This window comes from Squalius cephalus, assembly GCF_949319135.1.
Source record: "Squalius cephalus genome assembly, chromosome: 18".
NCBI classification, from domain to species: domain Eukaryota; kingdom Metazoa; phylum Chordata; class Actinopteri; order Cypriniformes; family Leuciscidae; genus Squalius; species Squalius cephalus.
Window position 1 is genome coordinate 11,306,784 of NC_137139.1, and position 23,526 is coordinate 11,330,309.

The 23,526-nt window shown below is 37.5% G+C and overlaps 1 protein-coding gene across 2 annotated transcripts; it reads left to right on the plus strand.

Annotated features, from left to right (window-relative positions):
* The first annotated feature begins 465 nt into the window (after window positions 1-465).
* kcna10a (potassium voltage-gated channel, shaker-related subfamily, member 10a) lies at window positions 466-21,381 on the plus strand. 2 transcript variants are annotated; one of them, XM_079848110.1, is made up of 2 exons: window positions 466-706; window positions 19,447-21,381. In XM_079848110.1, the coding sequence occupies exon 2, from the start codon at window positions 19,585-19,587 to the stop codon at window positions 21,274-21,276; it is 1,692 nt and encodes a 563-aa protein (XP_079704236.1). In that variant the 5' UTR covers window positions 466-706; window positions 19,447-19,584; the 3' UTR covers window positions 21,277-21,381. The 2 variants fall into 2 exon arrangements, with proteins under 2 accessions (XP_079704236.1, XP_079704237.1); XM_079848111.1 differs by lacking the exon at window positions 466-706 and adding an exon at window positions 13,846-13,917.
* Window positions 21,382-23,526: the final 2,145 nt, after the last annotated feature.

Genomic DNA, 23,526 nt, shown 5'->3' on the forward strand with positions numbered 1-23,526 from the left:
AATGCAGGATTTCATAATCCGACAACAGGATTTTTTGTAGCTGCAGCATCTCTCGGTGGCCGGCAGGGGGCGTGGGGTCCATAGATTTTCTAGGTCCATTTTCCTTGAAGCAAAGAGGAAACGTGAGTCTGATGAAAATAAATGAATTGCTACTTTTTTCATACATGAAGTGAAAAACAACACACGTGCTTTTATTATCAAAGTAGACAGCTATAGTTGTCACATTTTTTATTCTAGTAAATATTTCGCAGGGTAGGTTTTTTTTTTTATTTATTTTTTTTTTTTTTTTTAAAGAAGACAATTTATAGACACAGACATTTCCACAGTATACACACGTTGACATTTTAGCATGGCACAGCAATAGGGATACGCTTTAGTCATTATTATTTAAATAATAGATCAGCTGACACGTTTTGTAGCCTACTACAGCACATCTGTCTGATTTGTCCTGCCCCTGTCATTCCCACACATAAATTTAAACACGGATGTTCTGCTGGAATCCAGGATGAAAATAAACTTCACCAACAATGCTGGAAACTCCTTTTACACACTTTACATTCCTGCTACCTGCTGATTTTACGACGACTTTCTCGATCTTGTTTTGTCGAATTTTTCATAGTTTACGCGCGTCTCGAGCTCTGCTGCGCGTCACCGTGTAGTTGCACGGGCGCGCGCTGGCAGGAACACATCACTGCACTTCTCACAGGTAATGTCAACATTTACACCTGAACAAAACCTTTCAGATTCATGCCAGATTTCACCTAGCTGTAGAATAACTGAATTTATCCGGTATGAATTCGCCGCAGAGGTGTGTGAAGAACAGTATAACAGCTAACTGGGAACGTTCTCAGAACTTTAGCTAACTTTAGCTAGAATGTTCGTTCAAAGTTATCTGGTCTTCAGTAACGTTCTCAAGACGGTATTTATACCGTTTTTTATGTTTTAGTTGGACAGTTCAAACCAAGTAGCCTAGAGTTTGAGTGCATCTTTGAAAATATATCATTAAACTATATGATTATTGGGTAAAACTTTACAATAAGGTTCATTAGTTAATGTATTAACTAGTTCACAGTGCATTGACTAATGTTAACAAATACAACCTTTGATTTTAATAATAATAGTAAATGTTGAAATTAATTAACTAAGATTAATAAATGCTGTAGAAGTATTGTTCATTCTTAGTTCATGTTAACTAAGGTAGTTAACTTATGTTAATTATTGAACCTTATTGTAAAGCGATTATTGTAGGTATTGACTCGTAGCATTTTCACAGATGATTTGCTTTAAATTGAAAACCATCTTCCCACTCTCATGTCACTCCTTAGGCTATAGTTTTATGACTTTTTTTTTACCTGTGGAACACAAAGTTATCAAAATGTAAAATATTCTCTTTTCCATAAACTACAATATATATTTGCATAAACTACAATATACATATTCATTTTTGCTTAATTTATTAAACACACACACACACACACACACACACGTTGTATTTTCATGTTTTATGTCTTATCCATATTCTATCCCCTTACACTAACCCTAAACTACCCATCATGAAACACTTTAGGTAACACTTTGCTTTACTATGTCCTTGTTACATGTTATACTTACCATAGTAACAGTAAATTATGTATAATTGCATGCAATTAACCCTCAACCAAAACCAAATCCTACTCCTAACCTTATAGTAAGTACATGTTGTTAACTATTACTCAGTACTTAAATGTATAATTACACTGTACAAATGACACCTTATAATAAAGTGTAACCAAACTTTCTGCATTTTTACATTTTCAAAAAACATCACTTGGTGTAGTAGCCTATGATTTATAATCTGTTTTCCTCATGGGGGCCAAAAATGTCCCCACAAGGACAAGGATTTTGTCCCCATAATGTAGGGTTTACCTGAAACACACACACACACACACACACACACACACACACACACACACACACACACACACACACACATACACACACACACACACACACACACACACACACACATTAGGTCAGTTTGAACTTGATCCTCTTGCTCAGGCCACATATTACACTTATATAAAAAAAACCTGCAGGGGTGTTAATGTTTTGTTTTTTCTTTCCTTTTCTTTGGTCATATCTTTTCCTAGGGCGACAAGTCAGCCAGGGCCACCACTGGTTCACACTCAAAAAAAGAAAATAACATCTAAATTAAAATATGTCTGTCTATGAGCTTGAGACACATGTCAGGTAAAAAATACATTGAACAAGACTTTTGCAATCTAGCCAGCATTGAGTGCATGATTAAGGTTGGATGTCCACAATACTTTAAGAGGCTATATGTAAGAATTTGCATGTATTAAACACTTTTTTATTGCCAATGTGTGAACATCTTGTAACGAAACTTAAAAAATGAGACCTTCCCCAACTTCCTAATTGTCTGTGAAAGCCTGTAGACTTATTTTTATGTGAAGGACTCTGCACGTTTTTGCCAGGAAAATCAAAAGGATGTGACGTCTACTTACGTTCCCCTCTCTTCCGTTCAATGACACATGAAACGAATGCTAATGGAAATTTCAGGATAACGTAGAAAGAGCCATTCTGTTCTGTAATGTCAATGTGCCATGCACAGAAAAGGGATTAATTCAAACTATAGTCTCACATAGCCAGAACTACTGTATATAATCTATAGCAGTGGTGCCCAATCCTGTTGGAGCTGAATTGTGCAGGTAGGTAGATCTCCAGAAGCAGCATTGGGCACCCCTGATCTATAATCCCAAATATAAATATTATAATCAAATTATCATAATAGTGTAATTTCATCTGTTGACATGATGCCGGTTAATTACAGAGATGGTGGAAACATATCCACATCGCTATGATGAGATGCTTTCACAACTGCTGTTTTCTCACCGCTGTCCTTTTTGTTGTGTGTTTGTTTTGTTATTGAGAGGAAAGCATGGAGCACATTTTTACATTCATCTAAACGTCTCTTTCAGAAGTTTGGATGGCGTCAGGATGTTTGTTAACAGTATATCGCTACAAAGGTATTTCCAACTTCTTTTTACTTCTAAGCAAAGAACAGAAAAGAACTTCGGCGTGAGTATATCAGGGCCTTGAATCACGGTCAAGCAAAAGCAATTCTGTCATGACAACTCTTGGGAGGTTGGTGTGGTAATAGAGATTGTCATGGTAATGGATATGGCAATGGTAATGGTCTTACAGATCTATACAGGTGGAGCTGGGGAAGGTGTAGGGTTTCTGAAAGCGCACTGTATTCTGCTACCAGCAACACCCCGGTATTTGTTTTAATGTTGAGCCGCAGCTCATTGGACGCTGATGCAACAGCAACCAATCAGCTGTGCCATGTAGATAATGATGTGATCGCTACCAAATGAGTCAAAGACTTATCAGCCTGCACCATCTGTTTCATGCCAGAACTAGGTAATCAGTTGCTTCCTGCAGTCCATTTAACAGCCACCGTCATCACTAATAACAAGGGTTTCTGAATTCTGCTGTACAGCTCCTTTAAAACGGATTATTTCTTTAAAATACTTAAAATACAAAGATGCAGTGCTCACATGTTGACCTTTTGTGACAACATGGCACCAAATATCACTCTACAGGCCAGATTTACTAACAGCTTGCTCCATCACAAACCCTCTTTTGGAGTTAAAAAAAACTACTGTCAGGATTTACTAAAATCCGTCAAAAAAACAAAACAAAACATTCTAGTATTTAGAGATTAAAGTCGAAACGTTTCGAGATTAAAGTCGAAACGTTTCGAGATTAAAGTCGAAACGTTTCGAGATTAAAGTCGAAACGTTTCGAAAATAAAGTCGAAACATTACCAGAATACAGTCTTCTGTAGAAGTTGCGTGTGTGTGCTTTCATAACGGCGCGGTCCACTGGTGCATAGGGCGTGTTTCCAATTCTGAAATTTTTTGTGTGTGTGTGTGTGTGTGTGTGTGTGTGTGTGTGTTTATGTGTCTGTGTAAAGAAATGCACTTGTGAAGTCGAACTGCCTCAGACATGGATCTACACAAAATAGTAGCTTTTTACTTTTATCTGGGCTTTCAACAAAAAGAAAATTTGACAGGTGCCAATCTACCAACATGCATTACCATGGCGTTGACGAGCACAGACTCCGCCGGAGTAGGTTCACAGTCTGGTCGAAACTTTATGTGGCAGTGTTTTTGACGTGTTTTCGTGCTCGTCTATAATAGGCAACACTATCTGGGTCGAGAACACTTAACAGTAACCGCACTGATTCCCTCTTCACCGTTCTGGATACATTTTAAGTGCATCATTCTGTATCCAATCATTTGGCCGGATCCCGTGATTTCCTCAAATATAATAACCACTGGTGGTGGTTGAGGAGAGATTCCCTGAAATGATTGTAAAGCGCTTTTAAGTGTAGGCCTACAGTAAACATATGAAAGCGCTATATAAATGCCTCATTCATTCATTCATTCATAAAGCTGGATATCTTGATCCAGTCTGAAAAGTGTTTTCGCCTGTAGGCTAAAGTATATCTTATAACGTCCTATAGCCTAATGCCATGTTGGTAGACCTGTAGATTTTCCTTTTGTTGAAAGGCAAGATAAATGTAAAGCTATTATTTTGTGTAGATCCAGTTTACACACACACACACACACACACACACACACACACGCACGCACACGCATGAATGCCTGTGCGGCAATGTGAAATAACGGCAAGCACACACGCAACTTCTACAGAAGACTGTATTCTGGTAATGTTTCGACTTTAATCTCGAAATATTTAGACTTTAATCACGAAATATTTCGACTTTATTCTCGAAATATTTCGACTTTATTCTCGAAATATTTCGACTTTAATCTCGAAATGCTGGAATTTTTTTTTTTTTTTACGGTTTTTTTTTTTTTACGTTGCGGTTCAGGGCTTCCGTACTAAATACATGCAGTGAAAAAATTAGCTAGGAAAAGTATGAAGGTAATTTGATGCCATAAATAATCGCATGCGCAAGGTAAGATTTGTGAAAGTGTACATACAATTGCAAGAGTAAATTTAATTTGCATGCGCAAGAGAAGATTTGTAAAGGTGTAAATCGCCTTTCAAGTGTAAGAAAAAATGTTTGCAGCATTTTACTGTTTTTCGTAAGTGTAATTCATGTATTGTGAAACTGCAGCTTCATGTGTCATGATCCTGCCATCTAGTCCTTGATGTTGTTTAATTCTTGAGGCAGGATCATGACAGACCCATGTTTTATGTGTAAGCACATGGCCATTTGTTTGGGCTGTGTGCTTGCGTTGTCTTGTCACCTTACCCCGCCCCCTTGTTATCGCTTCTTGTTATCATTATTGTATCATCGCCGTCACCTGTTTCCCTCATTAGTTTCTCCCTATTTAATCCCCTTGTGTTTGCTGTCTTGGGCCGGTTCATTGTGTGATTTTCAGTGTGTGTTAACCTTCCTGTGAGTACCTTGTGAAGAACTCTGTCTTGTAAAGTCCTGATCTTGTTGCTGCTGTTAGTTATTTGTCTAGTTATCTGTCAAGTCTTAGTCTAGTGTTGTTAGTCTTTGTTTTTGCCCTCCAGCCTTGTTTTGCCCCATCGTGGGTTTTGTTTTCCCTGTTTTGTCTGAATAAATCTGTGTTTATTGCATTCTGTCTGCGATTGGGTTCATCTCTCTCCAACCTCATAACATCATGCTAACGCAAAATAAATCTGTATTCTTCTGACTTCCATTTTTCCGCGTTTACGCTTTTGGCACGTTTTTTTCGCACAAATACGGCCAAAAGCATTGCTGGCCTGTGAACAGAAATTTGCAAGTGAAAACAACAGAGTCAGGAACTGCAAAACAGATTGATCGCGTAAAAACCAACCTTTGTAACCTTTGCGTATAACCCTATTTGTACAGTTGCGTCTATCTTTTAGCTGTAATTGGCACAATTCTCACACTCATTGAGTTTTCCGAGCGTGAAGAGGAGGGCGGGTCCAACTTCATCATGTATCCAATCAAATGAGCTTCTCGCTGACACTCGATTTACTCTTATCTGATTGGTTCAATAAACACGCCAGTCGCCAGAACACATCTTTATCTTCTTGTGGCTCAGCATCGTTCTCGTGGCTGAAATGGTACTTCTAATGCACACACACATGTTAAATAAATACATAAATCATGATTGCTTAATAAGCTGTGCACCATTAGGCTAACTAAGGCTGACTGACATTCATACTGAATTTTGAGCTTGTGTTAACGTTAATTAGTAAATCTGGACCCATGTTCTTTTTTTCTTTTTTAAAGGAGAAAAAAAAAGAAATATAAAGTCCTAAGCTTTAATGAAATATGTATATGTAATAATATATATATATATATATATATATATATATATATATATATATATATTTAATTTTTAATGTTAAAAGAGAAGACAAGCAAAAACTATTCTATGTGTATGAAATATAATATATACATATAATGTCATGTAATATTTGGGGTGGATGTTGTTGGCACAGGTTGCGCAGAGAGTGCCGGTGAGAGGAGAGCTCATCCTCCTGCCCTCCTGTTCACAGTGAAGGACCTTCTGCGTCAGTCGTAGGCGTTGACCATCAGAGACACTAATGCCCTTGTTAAACAGTGCACAGATGGGTGCGCAGCAGGGGCAGGGTATTTTTAGTGTACATTTTGGAAGGGTTTCTGCAAACTCCTTAGCTGATGATTTTGTGACCTTTGAAGGTCACTTCACAGACTCTTCCAACAGACATAGATGGAAAGACTTTGTACTGTATAATATCCCAGCATAGGTTGTAATGGCGAGTCTTACATTTGCTCATGCTGTTAATAACTGGCTCTGCGATTTGAACGTTTAAACAGTTAAAGTGTACAATTTCTGTAAAAGTATTAGATGATGCTGGCATGCAAACATGTTTGATTTATCAAGCTGTGCCAGTTGGCAGTGCCAATCCCTTACCCTCCATCTTATTTATTTCCTCTACTCAGTGCAATAAGCCCTTCATCATGATGTACAAAACTAAAAATGTAAGTTAACTTTTGCAAGAAAAGAAAAACATCCCAATACTGTACAGTACACAGTTAATAAGACTTGTTTACTCTGCTCTGGGGATTTGCTTGAAGTGGAAGCGGAAAAGTAACATCTGTGTGGCCGGGCTCAGCACTTATCTAATGGTTAGTTGGGGCTTGTTTGCAGATGTGATTTGGCAACTAAATCAGGCTAGAACAGCTGCCACACAAGGGCAGATCATGACCCCACCAGTGCTCACAGACACCAGACATTCACAGAGCTCCAAGCTGAGTCAACCAGAGGTGTGTGAGAGACGGAAATGAGATGACAAAAAAAGTCCCCTCTGGCTTTGATTTTTAGAAGCTCAATGAGAACATGATGAGCTCAAGGAAGGCAAGAAAATATTCAATATATTGAATATATATTGAGAGATTTACTCCACATAGAACCCAAAGCTGTACATATTCAGTGTCTACACAGGCCAGTTAACACTAAATTGCTAGCTTGCTAACGGAAGGCTTTCTGAAAACAAAGAAAGGAAATGTTTAGTTTGGCCATTTATAGATTCTGTAACACCAACCTTATTTTCCAGTCATTTTATTTTATTTTTATTTTTTTTACCAACCTTATTTTAAGTAATTTCCTGTGAATGTTTGACCTTAGTTGTTATAGATAAATAACTGTAAGTGCAGTAAACGGTAAAACTATCTGTGCTTCCAACCAGTGTGCTTATGTTCACGATAATAATTTAAACTGACTGTCTATTTACACCAAGTGTAAATAGCCTACCTTGTTGGCAGAGGCTAACTCCGCCCACCTTTGTCTAATTGAACCTGACAAAAATACAAAAAAAAACCCTTTGATAACAGGATCAGTGGTGTGGAGAGAAAGGTGTGAATTCGACGCAAGTTCGAATCTGCCATTTTCCGAACTCATTCTTCTTCATTTTCCCTATGACATATCAGTTCGTTATTCAAAATTAACCACAAATTTATGCATCATCAATCTTTCTCCCAAAACATGTTTTTGTCCTACCCTGATTCACTATGGTAAGTCTGTGACCAAGTGGGATGGTTTTCGTGGGAAATTGCGTACGTGCGTCACTCGCACATGCTTTTCTCGTCTTATCAGTGCCGGTCCTAGACTTCTGGGGGCCCTAAGCAAAACTTTGTGATGGGGCCCCTGTCAGTGCGTTCATAAAAAAAAAAAACAAATTACCCCCAATCTCTTAATCTGTTCTTTCAGAGCAGTTTCAATGTCAACAAACAACAGTGAGTTGAAACAGTCAGTACAATAAAACATTAAATTACAAACAATAGGAAAAATACAAAAGAAAAAAAATATACAAATGAAATAAATTTTGTCTACAAATAATAATAGTAATAAGCCTACTCAACAGAAATTGCATAAAGTAAATCAAATGTAAAAATAAAACACTGCACCGTATGAATTATATATACAATCATTCTTATTAAAGTTATTCAGTGAATGATTCTATTGATTACTTTCCCAGCTGTTTATGTTCCAGTTTGATACATGCTCTTAATCACTGATTTGAAACCAGTTTGCAAAGGTTTGGAAGCTTCACAAAGCGTGTTTCGAAAGAGCCCATCACTACTAGTTGAATGAGAAAATTCTGGAATCTGAAAAAGTATGATGTGATGAAGACTCGTTTGCTGAAATCACATGACATTGATACAATGTTAGAGTTTTGTTCGGTTGTCGGTCTCTGTCAAATGGGACTTTTACGGTTCTTTCCATGTTTATAAACCCATATGGCTGCTGATGGCCAGGGGATTTGTCTCTGCTACTCTGTGCACACTAGAGTGGATGACCCAAAGGGACAGGCTTTTAATTTGGACTCTGGCATCTCTATGTCTGAGGGCTTCCTCGTCTCTGCAAATCTCAGAAGCTGTGCCAAGGAGAATCCCCAAGCTCCACGGGCCAAAATGCACAGAATGCCAAAGAGGGAGAGCATCCTTTCCTGTCAGATCCAGACATGCAAAGTCACTGAGCTTTAAGACTGCAATTGAATAAAAAAATTATGTTGTGTTTTTCAGTAAAATAGTTGGAATAGCAAAAAATATGTCAGTTACAAAAAAATGACTTTATCGGTCTCTGAGAAACAGCTTTTTTTTTTTTTTTTTTTGTGTGCATTCTTTAGGAAGTAAAAATAGAATTTGAAAAATAGTTTCCTTTCAGCAGCCCAGTAAGCTGAAATTTCTTCCCATGGATTGAACATGGGAAAACATGGGAAGAGAGAAAGAAAATAGATTAAATAAATAAATATGAGTTATAATTGAATATTCTAATATTTTTAGGTTGTATCCGTACTGACGCACAAGTCAAACTATGACGTAGAGGAGGGTGAAAACATAAACCTCTCTCAGTGTGACTATAAACATCTATCTATCTATCTATCTATCTATCTATCTATCTATCTATCTATCTATCTATCTATCTATCTATCTATCTATCTATCTATCTCTGTCTGTCTGGTACATCCATCCTGTAACCTTTAAGGTTTTATCAACTCAACGTGTTAAAATGTCTTTACATATTTTTCCTTTTCTAGTTTTAATTAATATTAATCGATATATAAAGCCGGTCATTAAAGCTTTCAGATTTCACATTACTCGAGGACGGTTGAACCTTCCTCTCATTTGAAGTATTAGCAACTTTATTTGGTCGCTATTCTGATGTACTTCCAGTGACAGGGCATTAAATGGTGCTTTTAGGATTATTATTTTTTTATAGGCAGAGACATATAATGTCCCGATGTGGGCTTGTCCTGCAGTAAATTCCTTTTAGGTCATACTGGACACTTCCTATTAAAGGAAAATCCTGCTCCATAACATATCTTTTAACACACGCACGACATGTTATGGGTCTTTCTTATCAGGCAGTGATGGACTAGTCATCTATTGTGAAGAAGCTTCTGGATCCTGATGATGGATTGATGTTTTGGACTTTTGGACTTGTGCCCACTATAATTGAGCCTGCAGCCATGTGGCGCTAATGTTTAGTTGAGCGAGGTGATCCTCAGCTTATATCACTGATCTGCCTCTGCCACATTAATCCTCTTAATATAACCATCCTGATTCCCAACCAAGCCCAGAATCACCTGCTGTGGATCGGGTGTAGCCCAATGCAATCACAATGCACTTTTTTTTTGCCCCACTTAATTTTAAATAATGTCTCAATGTCGACAGAAAGAAAATGTAGACTCATATGTCAGTTGTTTTTTTATTTAACGCTATATGTTACGGATTTATTAATTTATTTTTTCCCAATCGCATCAGCAAATATAATGTACTGTTTAAAATTATTTTTGTTGTGCATTTTAAGTAGAATCTTTTACAGAATACAAAATGAATGTTTTTGATTACTAAGCTGTTCAACTGCCTCTTACCTCATGGAATGGTTATAATCACTTTGAGAATTCCCCACTTAAGTCTTCAGTCTATTAATAACACAGACAAAATTGTTCAAAGGACGAATGGCGTTATTTAGGATTTACACGCTTAGCCTTTAATGGCTTTTGACTTTCATATTAATTTCCTATTGAGTGACAGACTGATTAAGGAATTGTAATCATGCTTGTTATGGAAACATTCTGCTTGTGATGTGCAGTTAAAACCTTTAAAAGGGTCATGTATTGAGAAATATAATTTTCCTTGATCTTTTGATGTATTAGAGGTCATCATATTCTAAAAAAATATCCTATACGTTTCAAAACTCAAAACTTCCTTGTTAGTCCAAAAAACAGCTTTTATTGAAACCAAACTCAGAAAATGACTCGTTTGGGATTTTGTCACATTATTACGTCATAGTGTGATGAAAGAAGAAGAAGATCAATGCCTACTTCTACATCATTGCCTCTTTAGCCCCGCCCACTGATTCACGCATGTCATAATAGTAAATAAGAGAGATGCAAAAACAGTTACAAAAAGATAGAGACACCTCTGAGGATTACAATTACTCTCATTTTAGTCTGTCTTAGTTTCATTTTCAAGGACTTTTAGTTTGCTCATCTTTTGTTTCCTGTTTTCTTTTGTTCCCGCCAGTCATTGTCTCCTTGGTTACTCATTAATTAGATCCCACCTGTTAGTATTCAGTTCGTCATCTTGAATATTTAAGCCCTTCAGTTCCCTCTGTTCCTTTGTCCGGTATTGTTGTATTTGTGCATGGCACGTTGTTTTGTTTGAGTTTCATCACTCTTGGATTACCTGAGTCACTTTGATGAAAAAACTTCTATTTGAATGACGTCATCTTCTTCATCCTGCATTTAGAAAACATTTAAATATGTAATTTTTGTGATCAAAGATCAAAGGGATACAATTATTGACTACAGGGGGACTTTAAAACACGACACTGCAAATTACAATATATACATTTTTCATTTTATCGAAAAGGATGAACTGTGAAAATAGCCTGTAAGAACGACACTGCATCAAAGCGATGGTACATTCATTCATTCATTCATTCATTCATGCATTCATTCATAACACCGTAAGTCATCATTTGTCAATTATTATGGCGGTAACTCCAAATACTTAATTATTTTAAAATGCAAAACTGTTACTCAATTATAGCAGTGGGTGTTTACTTCCAAGTCTTGAATGCGGCAAGCCTATCAAATCAGTGTTTGAATGAGAGGCTCAAAAAGGATAGGAAATAGTTTATTACTTATAAATTAGGATGTTTTTTGAAGAAAAGAGGAACTCGGAGAACATAGCAAAAAAATGCCCAAGGACAGAAATGAGCAACTGTTTAACAACCTGTCACATGGAGATGGGCCGTCTTTTTAAAGGACCTGGTTTAAAAGTGTGAAATAGAAGTCACTGTTTGATTTAATGACCAGACAGAGAGAAATTGATGAGAGCATTCAGTGTTTGAACTGCAGCCCACAAGTCATTAATCATGTCACATTACCACGGCGCTTGCCAGTGCATAATTAATCTCTCTTAGCAAGAACAGACCAGACATGGATAGTTACAGCATGGTGCTTTTATCTGAGAATCTATTATGGATTATCATCTTCAATAGGTTTTCGCTTATGAAAGTATAGGTGTAATAAATATAGTCCATATAAAGTTAATAGCGTTATTTAATTTGAATACTTACACTTTGAAAGGCACTTTAAAGAAGTGTTCTGAGTGGTTGCCAGGGTGTTGCTAAGCAGTTGCTAAAGTGTTCTGAGGGGTTGCTTGGTGGATGCTTGGGCATCCTGAATGGTTGTAGGGAGGTTGCTAGATAGTTGCTCAGTTGTTCTGCAGCAGTTGCTAGGTAAATGATTGCATCACGTAGCCAGACCTTCAGACTGATGGCAGAAGGTCTGGACTCTATCGCAGCTTTCATTGGCCAAGGACCGCCCAAGAGGACGTTTGACCGACATGCAACGCAACCAAACACAGTTATGTTTTGATCCGCGTCATGTTTAGGGGCATGAAAATGTAAAGTTATAAAAAAAATGTAAAGCGATAACAGACTGGCGTGGCATCTAATAAATTATTCATTCAAGAACATTGTGCAAGTTTACTGCAACAATGGAGCCACGAACTTCACATTCATTTGAAAATCCAGCGTTTAGTTGATCCTGATAAAGCGCTCATTGTCACAGTTTTAAACATGATGGCTTTCTTTTTCCATGAGGGGGTTTGGCATCACAACGGATGTTTCTAGGCGGACTGTTAAAGAATGCGACACACGTCTCCCGGACATCCTGTAGAACTCAACCCATCAGATAATGATCCAGATTAAGTGTTTCTAGTTAAGTGTGCCATATGCATCAGACGTTTAGCCAACGGTCCGTGGGCGTGACGTCTGAGGATGAGACTACCGGTAAATGCTAGGATATTCTTGGTGGTTGCTGAGTGGTTATTAAAGTTTTATAAGTGGGTCCTGAGTCATTGCTGGGATGTTCTAGGCAAGATGGATGGATGGATGGATGGATAGATAGATAAAATGACAGATAGATAGATTGATACAGACAGATAAAACGACAGATGGATGGATGGATGGATGGATAGACAGACAGACAGACGGACGGATGGCTAGACAGATAGATGGACGAACGAGGTAGATGGATAGATAGATAGATCAGTGTAGACCGACAAACAGCAGCAGTTTTCACAACAGAAAAAAAAATCAGTGACATCTGATGCAAGCCACAAATCAATTAATCAAATCTACAGATAAGTTGAGACAAGCAATCGTCTGTCATTTGACCTCCACCTGTCTGTGGATGATGGAGCTGATCTGTAAGTGTGGAGGGTGGATCGACGAGCCGGTGAGGTGTAGTGATCTTTAAATAAGCAGGCTCAGGACTGATGTGATATGTAACCGATCGCTCTGGCACGGATTGATGCTGGATGATGTAAGGCACTGGTCAGGTATATTCAGCTTTGGTTGATCTACGCTCATCAAATGTGTCTGGGCTGCACCGGTTCGACATGTCGTGATGAATATAAAATCTATCGTATGACAGTTAACAGCTGTTTTACAAGGGCGATCAGATGTCTCTCACTGTTAAAGGTGAGAAGGTGAGCCTCTGAGGAGAGATTGGTTACAGCATTGCCTATATGGACCTCTATTAAAATTTGATCCTTTAAAATCTGACTATTTTACTGCTGTGTGATAGTTAATTCTTCTCTCTTGTATTTTGTGTTTTTGTGTATTTTTTTAGTGTTTTTTTTTTTCTACTTTTTTTTGTCGTTCTCTCTCTCTGTGTGTGTGTGTGTGTGGGTGTGTATCGAAACAAATGTCTGTGACTGTGTGCGTAGTTGTTTGCGTAGTGTGAGCTCTAGTTTCTCTCCAGCATAAGGTTACCCAATGCGGACTTTAATAGATTAAGCCACTCTGAACCCAAATGTAGAACAAGCAACAAGCAGAAACAACAGCCGGACAGGAGACCCCTCTCTCACGAGAGGTAGGCCTGTGTGTGTGTGTGTGTGTGTGTGTGTGTGTGTGTGTGTGTGTGTGTGTGTGTGTGTGTGTGCGTGTGGTCAGTTAAAAAAATGAGTATTTGGCAACATCTGTTCAGACACCCTGACATCCTAAATGTTTGAGTAATTTTGTTCTAAATTATCTGTAATTTCAATGTTTTGTAAATGTAAATGTTGCTTTTAATATCCTCTATATGCTCTACTATCATAAATTTTGAAGTGTGAACAATTAATTTGTCAGATTATTGTTTAGATTATACTGTTTAGAACTAAAATAGGCTTTTATATGAAATTTTATTTTTATTTTTTTTATATATATATATATATATATTTTGAACTTTTTATTTATCAATATACGGCCAAATATGACCTAGATATGTTGCGTGAGATTCACTGATATAATATTCGATTTGATGACAAGATTTATTGTAAAAGTTATTGTTATTGTAAGAGTTCTTAAGATTGTTAAAAATGTCCAGCTATAGAACTGGAGCTAGAGCTATGATCTCAATAACTATATTGAAATGATTTTCAATTTGAAAAGATCCTTATAGAAAGAACCCTACAGTGATAAATGGTTCTTGATATGAAGAGGGTTATTTGCTAAACTTGAGATGCTGAGAAATGTTTTATTTTTTTAGTGTATAGAGAAAAATGACAGAATATGATGAAACTAAAATATAGAATAGAATAGGGTCATATTTATTTTAATTTACTTCTGTGACTTTCACATCATGTGAAACATAAAAAAAAAAGAAGAAGATTAAAACATAAAATTAAATTGCCTAACTAGAATAGCTAATTATGAAAGATTTGATTAGATTTTCCCGGTGTGATTTTCTCTGCCAGCAGAGGTGGTGTTGAGTGACCCTGAATATATTCCTGTAAATATCATTATCCAGCCGAACAGCCCTGATCAGCATCACACACTTCTCTTAATAACATTTTCTCTTCTGCTTTATTCTTTGTTTGCTTGTATTTTTTCCAAATATATGTAAGTATGTCCTACTACATCAGTGTTTCTTCATTGTTGTAATTGATTTCCCTCGTAAAGCTATACAACTATTTAAAGTTATTTAATCTCATTATACCTGTTTTAGCTTCTTTACACTGGTTACCTGATCATTTAAGATTTTATTGTTGACATGCAAAGCATTAAATGGTTTGGCGCCTATGTATTTAGATGAGCTTTTGAGACCTTATATGTCTTAGATCTTCTTTTAACAAATTGCTGGCTGTTCCAAGAACCAAATACAAGACTAAAGGAGACGTCTTCAAAGGTATGGAATAGTTTGCCAGTGGATATTAGATCTGCTGAATGTGTGTCTGTTTTTAAATGTCGTTCACAAACGTATTTGTATAGACGTGCCTTTAGGATTTTTGTGTGTTCTGGGCTTTGGGTATATTTTATATTTGTATTACATTTTGTTTGGTCATATATTGTATATAGCTCTTCATGAATGTATTCTTAATGATTGTGTTCTTATATTGTGTAAAGCACTTTGTGCGTTGCAGCGTTAAAAGTGCTACATAAATAAAATTTTACTTCGTGTAATGACAGCCTCCCTCTCTCTCTCTCTCTCTCTCTCTCTCTCTCTCTCTCTCTCTCTCTCTTTCTCTCTCTCTCTCTCTCTCTCTCTCTCTCTCTCTCTCTCTCTCTCTCGCTCTCTCTCGCTCTCTCTCCGTGACGCACATGTTCTCTGTTTTCTGGTCAGTGGCAGCTGAGCAGGATGACTCATTTTTGGCATCTTTAATTAAACATCTGTTTGCGCCTCTCAAACCACGCTCATATTGAGATTTAGCCTGTTAATGCAGGACTTTTAGAAACCTATAATACCTGTACTGTACATGCATGAAATCAAATCCAGTTACACTTTATTTTGATTGCCCACTACAGACATTCTACTGACTGTAAGTAACTTTGCAACTACATGTCAACTTATTCCACTAACCCTAACCCTACCAGTCTACTGATACTCTAATGAGAGTTAGTTAGTTGCAAAGTTACTTTTAGTTGGTAGACTGTCTAAACTGGACCGCTGAAATAAAGTGCAACCTAAAACTAACTCATGTTACACTTTTATTTCAGGGTGTCCTTGTTTCAGTGTAATTATACATTAAATTACTGAGTAAATTAACTACTTGTACTTACTATAGGGTGAGGGATAGATTAGGTTTAGTCTAGGACTAGTTGTAATTATGCATTTATAGTTATTACTATAGTAACTACATGTAACACGTGTAACAAGGACACTGCAAAACTCTTTATTTTGTTTGTTTATAGCCATTGTTTTTAGCATTGCTCTGTGGTAGCTAATGTGTTCGAAGTGGTGATTTCTAGGATATTCAGGATGATTGTGGTTAACCAAGTCATGTTCATCCCTGATATTGTTGTCTCTACATTTAACTCAGAGCCCTCCTTCAATGTAAGTCAATGGGATTTTGCATCTGTTTTTTTCATTGTCCATCAGGCAAAAAAGTCACTTAGTAATGTAGTAGATCTGAGGTATCATTCACATCCGCGGTACAAACGTGTGGGACGAGTTGTATTCAATTTAAATGTCATTAGTCGTGTTTCCATTACAAATTTGTGCAAAACATGTGCAATATTTTCTAAATGTTCTAAATGCTTGTTTCCATTAACCGATGTTATGCGACTAAACCATTTTTTTTTTTCCTCTCGCAATAAGTCATTCCAAAAATCATGGCAATGGATGTTGGGAGATTTACATATATCCCAGCCACCGCACTAGCCATTATTTTTAATGGAAGGAGACGTAGGTGTGTTATCCAAGCATTAATGGCAAGGAAAGACACTTATACATAGGAGGGCCATGTATGAGGTGTTTCTCCCTCATATCTGCTTCAAGATCTTGAAAAATGTTGGCATTTGTTTGTTGTTTAGAATCCAGTAATTCTTTTGTCTTTTATGATTTGAATCTTCTGTCCAAACATACCGCGTCATCTTTAAAAAAATGATCGACTTTTATGTACGCCAGATGACCTTCAAATGCAAAAAAAGTTTCCATTGCAGTTTTGCGAAATATTCCTTTTTTGAATTGCCTGAAAAACCACCTCATGCAAGCGCTATTTTTTTTTTTACGTGTTTCCATTGGCCGTATTTTCAGTTCTCAGTTTAAATTTGCGCAATTTGAAGGGTAATGGAAATGCGGCTATTGATTACCGGGGTTAAAACCACCAGAGAGAAATACTGGCTCTACACAGTCCTGTTATTAATGACTTGTACAGCTTGGCTGAAGGCATTGCAACATTTCCTCTGAACCCAATGCAGGTCAGTGGAATAGTAAGTGAATTAGATGAGGGGCGATTGTTTTCCCCACAGTCTTGGCCTTTACTGGGCCAACAGTTTCTCTTTCTCTCTCGGCTTCCTTGACTCTGCTGCTATCTCTCGACTTCTCTTTCGGCGGCTCTCTTATTCTCCCACACCGCCTCACAGGCCAGGACTCTGGTGTCAAGTGTTTGACAGGGGTTACACATTAGCTGAGGTGATGTCCGGCCGGCTGTTGTGTCAGAGGTGTGTCACCATAGAAACGGGAAACGTCACATTAAGAACAGCAGGGAACCCGTCCAAATGTCTGGTCACATGTACGAAACTCGAGTTTGTGACAGCGAGAGGATATGGGAATGCAAAGAAGCTTTGCAACCTTCAGCATTTGAGTGTTAATATGAATGGGTGACTAGGTCACATTTTACCCCAAAATCAAAAGAAAAAAAAAACTAAATTATTAAATATTTTGCATAAAGCCTGTTTTAAGATGCACATTCATGATAATCAATCTTTCCAAATTCTCATTCATGTAATCTGTCCAGTTACTGTTAATGCTGTTATCCCTTAAATGTTCTTTTTTTTTAAATGCACTATTTATTATTGTTTTATAAAAACATTATTATTTAATTAAATTAAACAGTACAACATATACTACCATGATGTATAAAAACCTTTGGTTCCACTTTATATTAAGTGTCTTTAACTACTATTTACTAACATTTAAATTAATCATTTGATACAATGCACTTACAATGTTTTTACATTTTACATTGTACTAAAAAATACTTGCATGTAATTGTCAGTAATTAATTGTCAGTATATATACATATATACTGTATCCCACTAACCTTTCCCTTACCTCTTAACCCATCCTTAAAGGCCCACTGAAGTGCCTTTAAACGTGTAGCGTTATTCAATGTGTTGATGTAATTTCCACTGAAACAGGAAGACAGGGCGGGACATATCGAACAGTTCCTCCCTTTTTTTTAAATAGCCAATAGCGTTTTGTTTATATCACAACTCGGCCAGAGCCATTGAGCTCGATAAAGCTGCAGTTTCCTCCTAATCTCTAACCGTTTCTCCTCCTAATCTTCTCCATATCGCTTTAAAATACAGCATTCTGTGCAGAATTCAAATGCTGATGTGTTTTCTGGCCTGCGCCGACTCACACATATGATCCGCTCTGTGCTATCGTGTCTCTGGACCGGAGCTGCGGCGTGAGACTGACGTGAAACCAGACTTCATTCGCCCCAATGGAAAGCTTATTTACACTTTCTGAATCGTTCCCTATTCACTAAATAGTGCACTATATGCCATTCACCATGTAGAAAATAGTAAATGTGTGAACAAGTGACCGATTTCAGCTGCAGATTCAGTATCTATTTATAATGTAGGAGGCGGAGCTTCAGATTCTAGAGAGCATTTGATTGGACAGAAAATCTGAAGAGAAGTGCAGAGTGATGTCATCAAAATCATTTATCCATATTGGCGGAAGTGAGAGACTGTAAGTTTTGAATGCTTATATCTTCTAAATGCGAATTTTGTCATTGTGTTGGAGCACACTAGATTATAGATAACAGTAAGACGAACATATTCATACTAAAAGCCAAAAAACATCAATTTTTCAATTCATGGGGATTTTAAACCTACCCATACCACCCAACATGTCCCTAAACTTGTCCCGTATCCCACCTCAATAGCAGCACAAGTGTTTTGCAGTACAACACAACAAGTGTATTTTTATGTAAGTACATAGTAGTTAAAGACACCTAATATAAAGTGTGACCATACTTTTAAAATAGTTCATTTAATATATCATTATTTCTTTTGCATTACAGTAATTGTGAATTGGAGGAGGACATGTTTAATTCTCATTGTAACAATGAAAAAATATACTAAGAGCTGAACATGTCAGTCCGAAAGAGGATGTTTAATGCTTCCTTCATGGATTGTGATAGACTTGTGAAATTTGCCATCACTCCCACATTTGCAGTGTAAAGTAGATTATCAGCGAAAACAAAAATAACCCAGCAACGACTGGCATTTTTGGAAGTGTTGTGATGCTGACACCTCCCAAAATATGTCATCTTCACCAGCTGCTCTCCTTAGGGTTCATCTCAGAGCAGTTACCCAGAAACAATGTGCCTCTCAAACACCATTTACTGCTTTAGTCTGAGTTTTACTATGCAAAAACATGCTCTAACACTTCTTCTTTGTTTTGCAGGTCCCAGCACTGTTGATTCTTCCTCAGTTTGTTGACCTTCACCTCGAAATCAAATGCAGAAGAGCATTTGAAGTATTAAACCAGTGATTTTGTTCTGGTGAAGGTAGAATTGGGCTGTTGTGTGATATCTGGGGCCACATGACGGTCCAGGCTGGAAGGATGGAGGTGGCGCTAGTCGACTTTGACAGTATGGAAAATATTGACAACTGTGTGGACAACTTCAATGACCCAGACTATCCCAATGAGATGACGGCTTTGACAGTAGAAATGCCAGAGTTTGGGTCTGGCAGCACCTACTGCAATACTGCAAAAGTGTCACCATATAAAGAGAAGACCCCACCAAATCTGGATGTACCGCAATCACCTGTCCTGCCCCCTCGCACAAGGAGAGGACGTGCTAGCTGTGCTAGTCTAATTTCCAACTGGAAGTTACTTTTGAACAGTGAAGGAACACAAAGTGAGACAATCTTCAGTAGACTGGCCAAAGAATGCTACGAGGACTTGTTTGTTGATAAGCGAGGTCTTGATGAGGGTGATCAGAAGGTCATCATCAACATCGCCGGTCTTCGCTTCGAAACCCGCCTGAGGACCCTCAACCAGTTCAATGAGACTCTTCTGGGCGACCCAATGAAAAGAATGGGCTATTTTGACCCAATGAGAAACGAGTACTTCTTTGACCGCAATCGTCCAAGCTTTGATGGGATCCTCTACTACTATCAGTCGGGGGGCAAGATTCGCCGGCCTGCGAATGTACCTTTAGATGTCTTCTCAGATGAGATCATCTTCTACGAGTTAGGACAGGAAGCCATGGACCAGTTCCGCGAGGAGGAAGGCTTTATCAAAGAAGTGGAGGTCCCGTTGCCGTCCAATGAGTTCCACAAGCAGTTCTGGCTGCTTTTTGAGTATCCCGAGAGCTCAAACGCAGCCCGAGGGGTTGCTCTCGTTTCCGTCTTCGTCATCGTCATCTCCATCATCATATTCTGCCTGGAGACTCTCCCAGAATTCCGTGAGGAGCTGGATATTTTTCCAACTGCTGGTTTTTCCTTAAACCAAACGCATCCCTCAGGTTCTCCTCCAAGCGACTCCCCCAAAACCATCACCAGCACCTTCTCCGACCCCTTCTTCATCATTGAGACAGCTTGCATTATCTGGTTCTTCTTCGAGCTCCTGGTACGTTTTATGGCCTGCCCAAGCAAACGAGAATTTTTCAACAACATCATGAACATGATTGACATTGTCTCCATTGTTCCCTATTTTGTCACTTTGATAACTGAGATCGTGACCACCACCCATAAGTCCAACACAGGGCAGAATATGTCCCTGGCCATCCTGCGAATCATTAGACTGGTGCGAGTCTTCAGGATCTTTAAGCTTTCCAGACACTCCAAAGGCCTGCAGATCCTGGGCCAGACACTCAAGGCCAGCATGAGGGAGCTTGGGCTGCTCATCTTCTTTCTCTTCATTGGTGTCATTCTCTTCTCCAGCGCCATCTATTTCGCTGAGGTGGACGACCCCAACACCCAGTTTGTTAGCATCCCTGATGGATTCTGGTGGGCTGTAGTTACCATGACCACTGTGGGTTATGGAGACATGTGTCCCATTACACTAGGTGGTAAGATTGTGGGCACTTTATGTGCCATTGCTGGGGTGTTGACCATCGCCCTGCCAGTGCCTGTGATAGTCTCAAATTTCAACTACTTTTACCATAGAGAGACAGAGCAGGAGGAGAAGCAGCCCATAGCTGAGACAACCGATGAAGCTTCAAAGTCAGGGAACAATACAAAACATGGAAGTAGTTCCTCTCTGAACAAGGCAAATGGGAAGTATTAAGTATTAAAACCCATATCGAAACTTCATTTTCATGAGCATAAATCACATTAAACATCTGCAGGTCATATTTCACCCCAAAATCAAGAGATTATACACTGCCCAGCCAAAAAAAATAAAATAAATAAAATGAATAAATTCGCTGTTTGGATTCAAATAGGCAAATGCTTAAGAGTCTATGACTGGATCATTATTGATTATTATGTGTCTAGCATGTTATATGTTTGGCAACAGTTCTTCTAACCCCAATTGATGGAGTGTGTAGCTTTTACTTTCTTAAACAACCATGTAGGAAGACACAGCATGGCCATATTCCAGGATGACAAGGTCAAGATTCTTCAGTCTTAGACTGTGAAAGAATGGTTGGGAGGAGCATGAAGAATCATTTAACACATGAATTGGCAACTTAAATTATTTGAAGGTCTTTGGGATGTGCTGGAGAAGACTTTACAGAGTGCTGGACTCTTGCATTGTCAATACAAGATCTTGACCAAAAATTTACCAAATAAACAACATTTATTTCCATCAAGAGGTGCATACATTTTTGGTCAATATCTTGTATGGACAATGCAAGAGTTACAGTGCTATGCATAAGTGTATACACCCATGCTAAAGTTGACTAAAAAGAGGAATAAAAAATCATATTTTGGAAATTGAACTTAATGCCTTAATTTAAAAAATTTGGAAAAATCCAACCTTTAAGGACACCAATTTTCTTTGTGAATGAATAATGTATCGTAAATAAATAAATGTTCTTCCTTAAAATACATGATGCATAAGTGTGTACACCCCTATGTTAAATTCCCATAGAGGCAGGCAGATTTTTATTTTTAAGTTTTTTTTTTTTTTTTTTTTTTTTTAGGATACTATGCATCCTGATAAAGTTCCCTTGGCCTTTGGAATTAAAATAGCCCCACATCATCACATAGCCTTCACCATACCTAGAGATTGGCATGGTTTTATTTCAGTTAGCCTAAAAGCTAGTTTGATTTGCATTGAGAGATGATCTTAAGGAAAGTACCCCATGCCAATCTCTAGGTATGGTGAAGGCTATGTGATGATGTGGGGCTATTTTAATTCCAAAGGCCAAGGGAACTTTATCAGGATGCATAGTATCCTAAAAAAAAATTTTTTTTAAATACTTAAAAATAAAAATCTGCCTGCCTCTATGGGAATTTAACATAGGGGTGTACACACTTATGCACCATGTATTTTAAGGAAGAACATTTATTTATTTACGATACATTATTCATTCACAAAGAAAATTGGTGTCCTTAAAGGTTGGATTTTTCCAAATTTTTTAAATTAAGGCATTAAGTTCAATTTCCAAAATATGATTTTTTATTCCTCTTTTTAGTCAACTTTAGCATGGGTGTATACACTTATGCATAGCACTGTAAGTATTTCTAAAACAAGTATTTCTAAGATGTATACATACTTGACCATTCAAATAATTCAATTTCTTTTTCTGTAATACGTTTTTGTGCATACAGTAATGAGAATTGGGGAATAACTGTAATGCAAATGATTTGTAAAAAAAAAAAAAAAAAAAAAAAAAATGATGGTGCTAAAATATGCATATTTTCCCTAAAGAAAAAAAAATTCTATATTTTTCTATTTATTTTGTGGTGAAAAATGACCCAGTCAGGTTCTTCACAGGTTTTGTGAGATTCAGCCAATGAGTTTCATTTTTAGTGTTTCGGTGTTTGCAAGATTTATTTGGGGTGAAACAGATGCTTATTAAAGTTACCTAACTAATAACAGTTTCTCTGAAAACATAAGTAACATAAATTAGATTCCCATCCGTGTTGCATAATCCTATTATTAAATAATAAAACAACTTAAACCATCTCATAATCTCATAAACCTATCACATCCTGTCCACTATGTGTAATTAAAAATGAGAGAATCACTCTAAAATGAAACGACAAATGCACTATCATCAAGTGCATTTGGGTGGCTTAATGTTTTCACCAGCAAATTACCATTTTGGGTAACTTGCAAAACGCCTTTAACATTTATCCCTAGCACCTTTGTCATATAAGTGTCTCTTTGTATGTGTTTTCTAATATAATTCCAAGTAAAGAGTGTATATCATAATTCTATCATGTTGTATTTGAAATGATAATCATGGTTTGTTGTGGCACTTTAGAGGAAGCTCAGCCAATGAAGAGGAGAAATGTATTTAGAGTTTTCCACTTACAGTACCTATTTATTTCTATGAGCATTACAGTGCCTTTCACTCAAATGGGA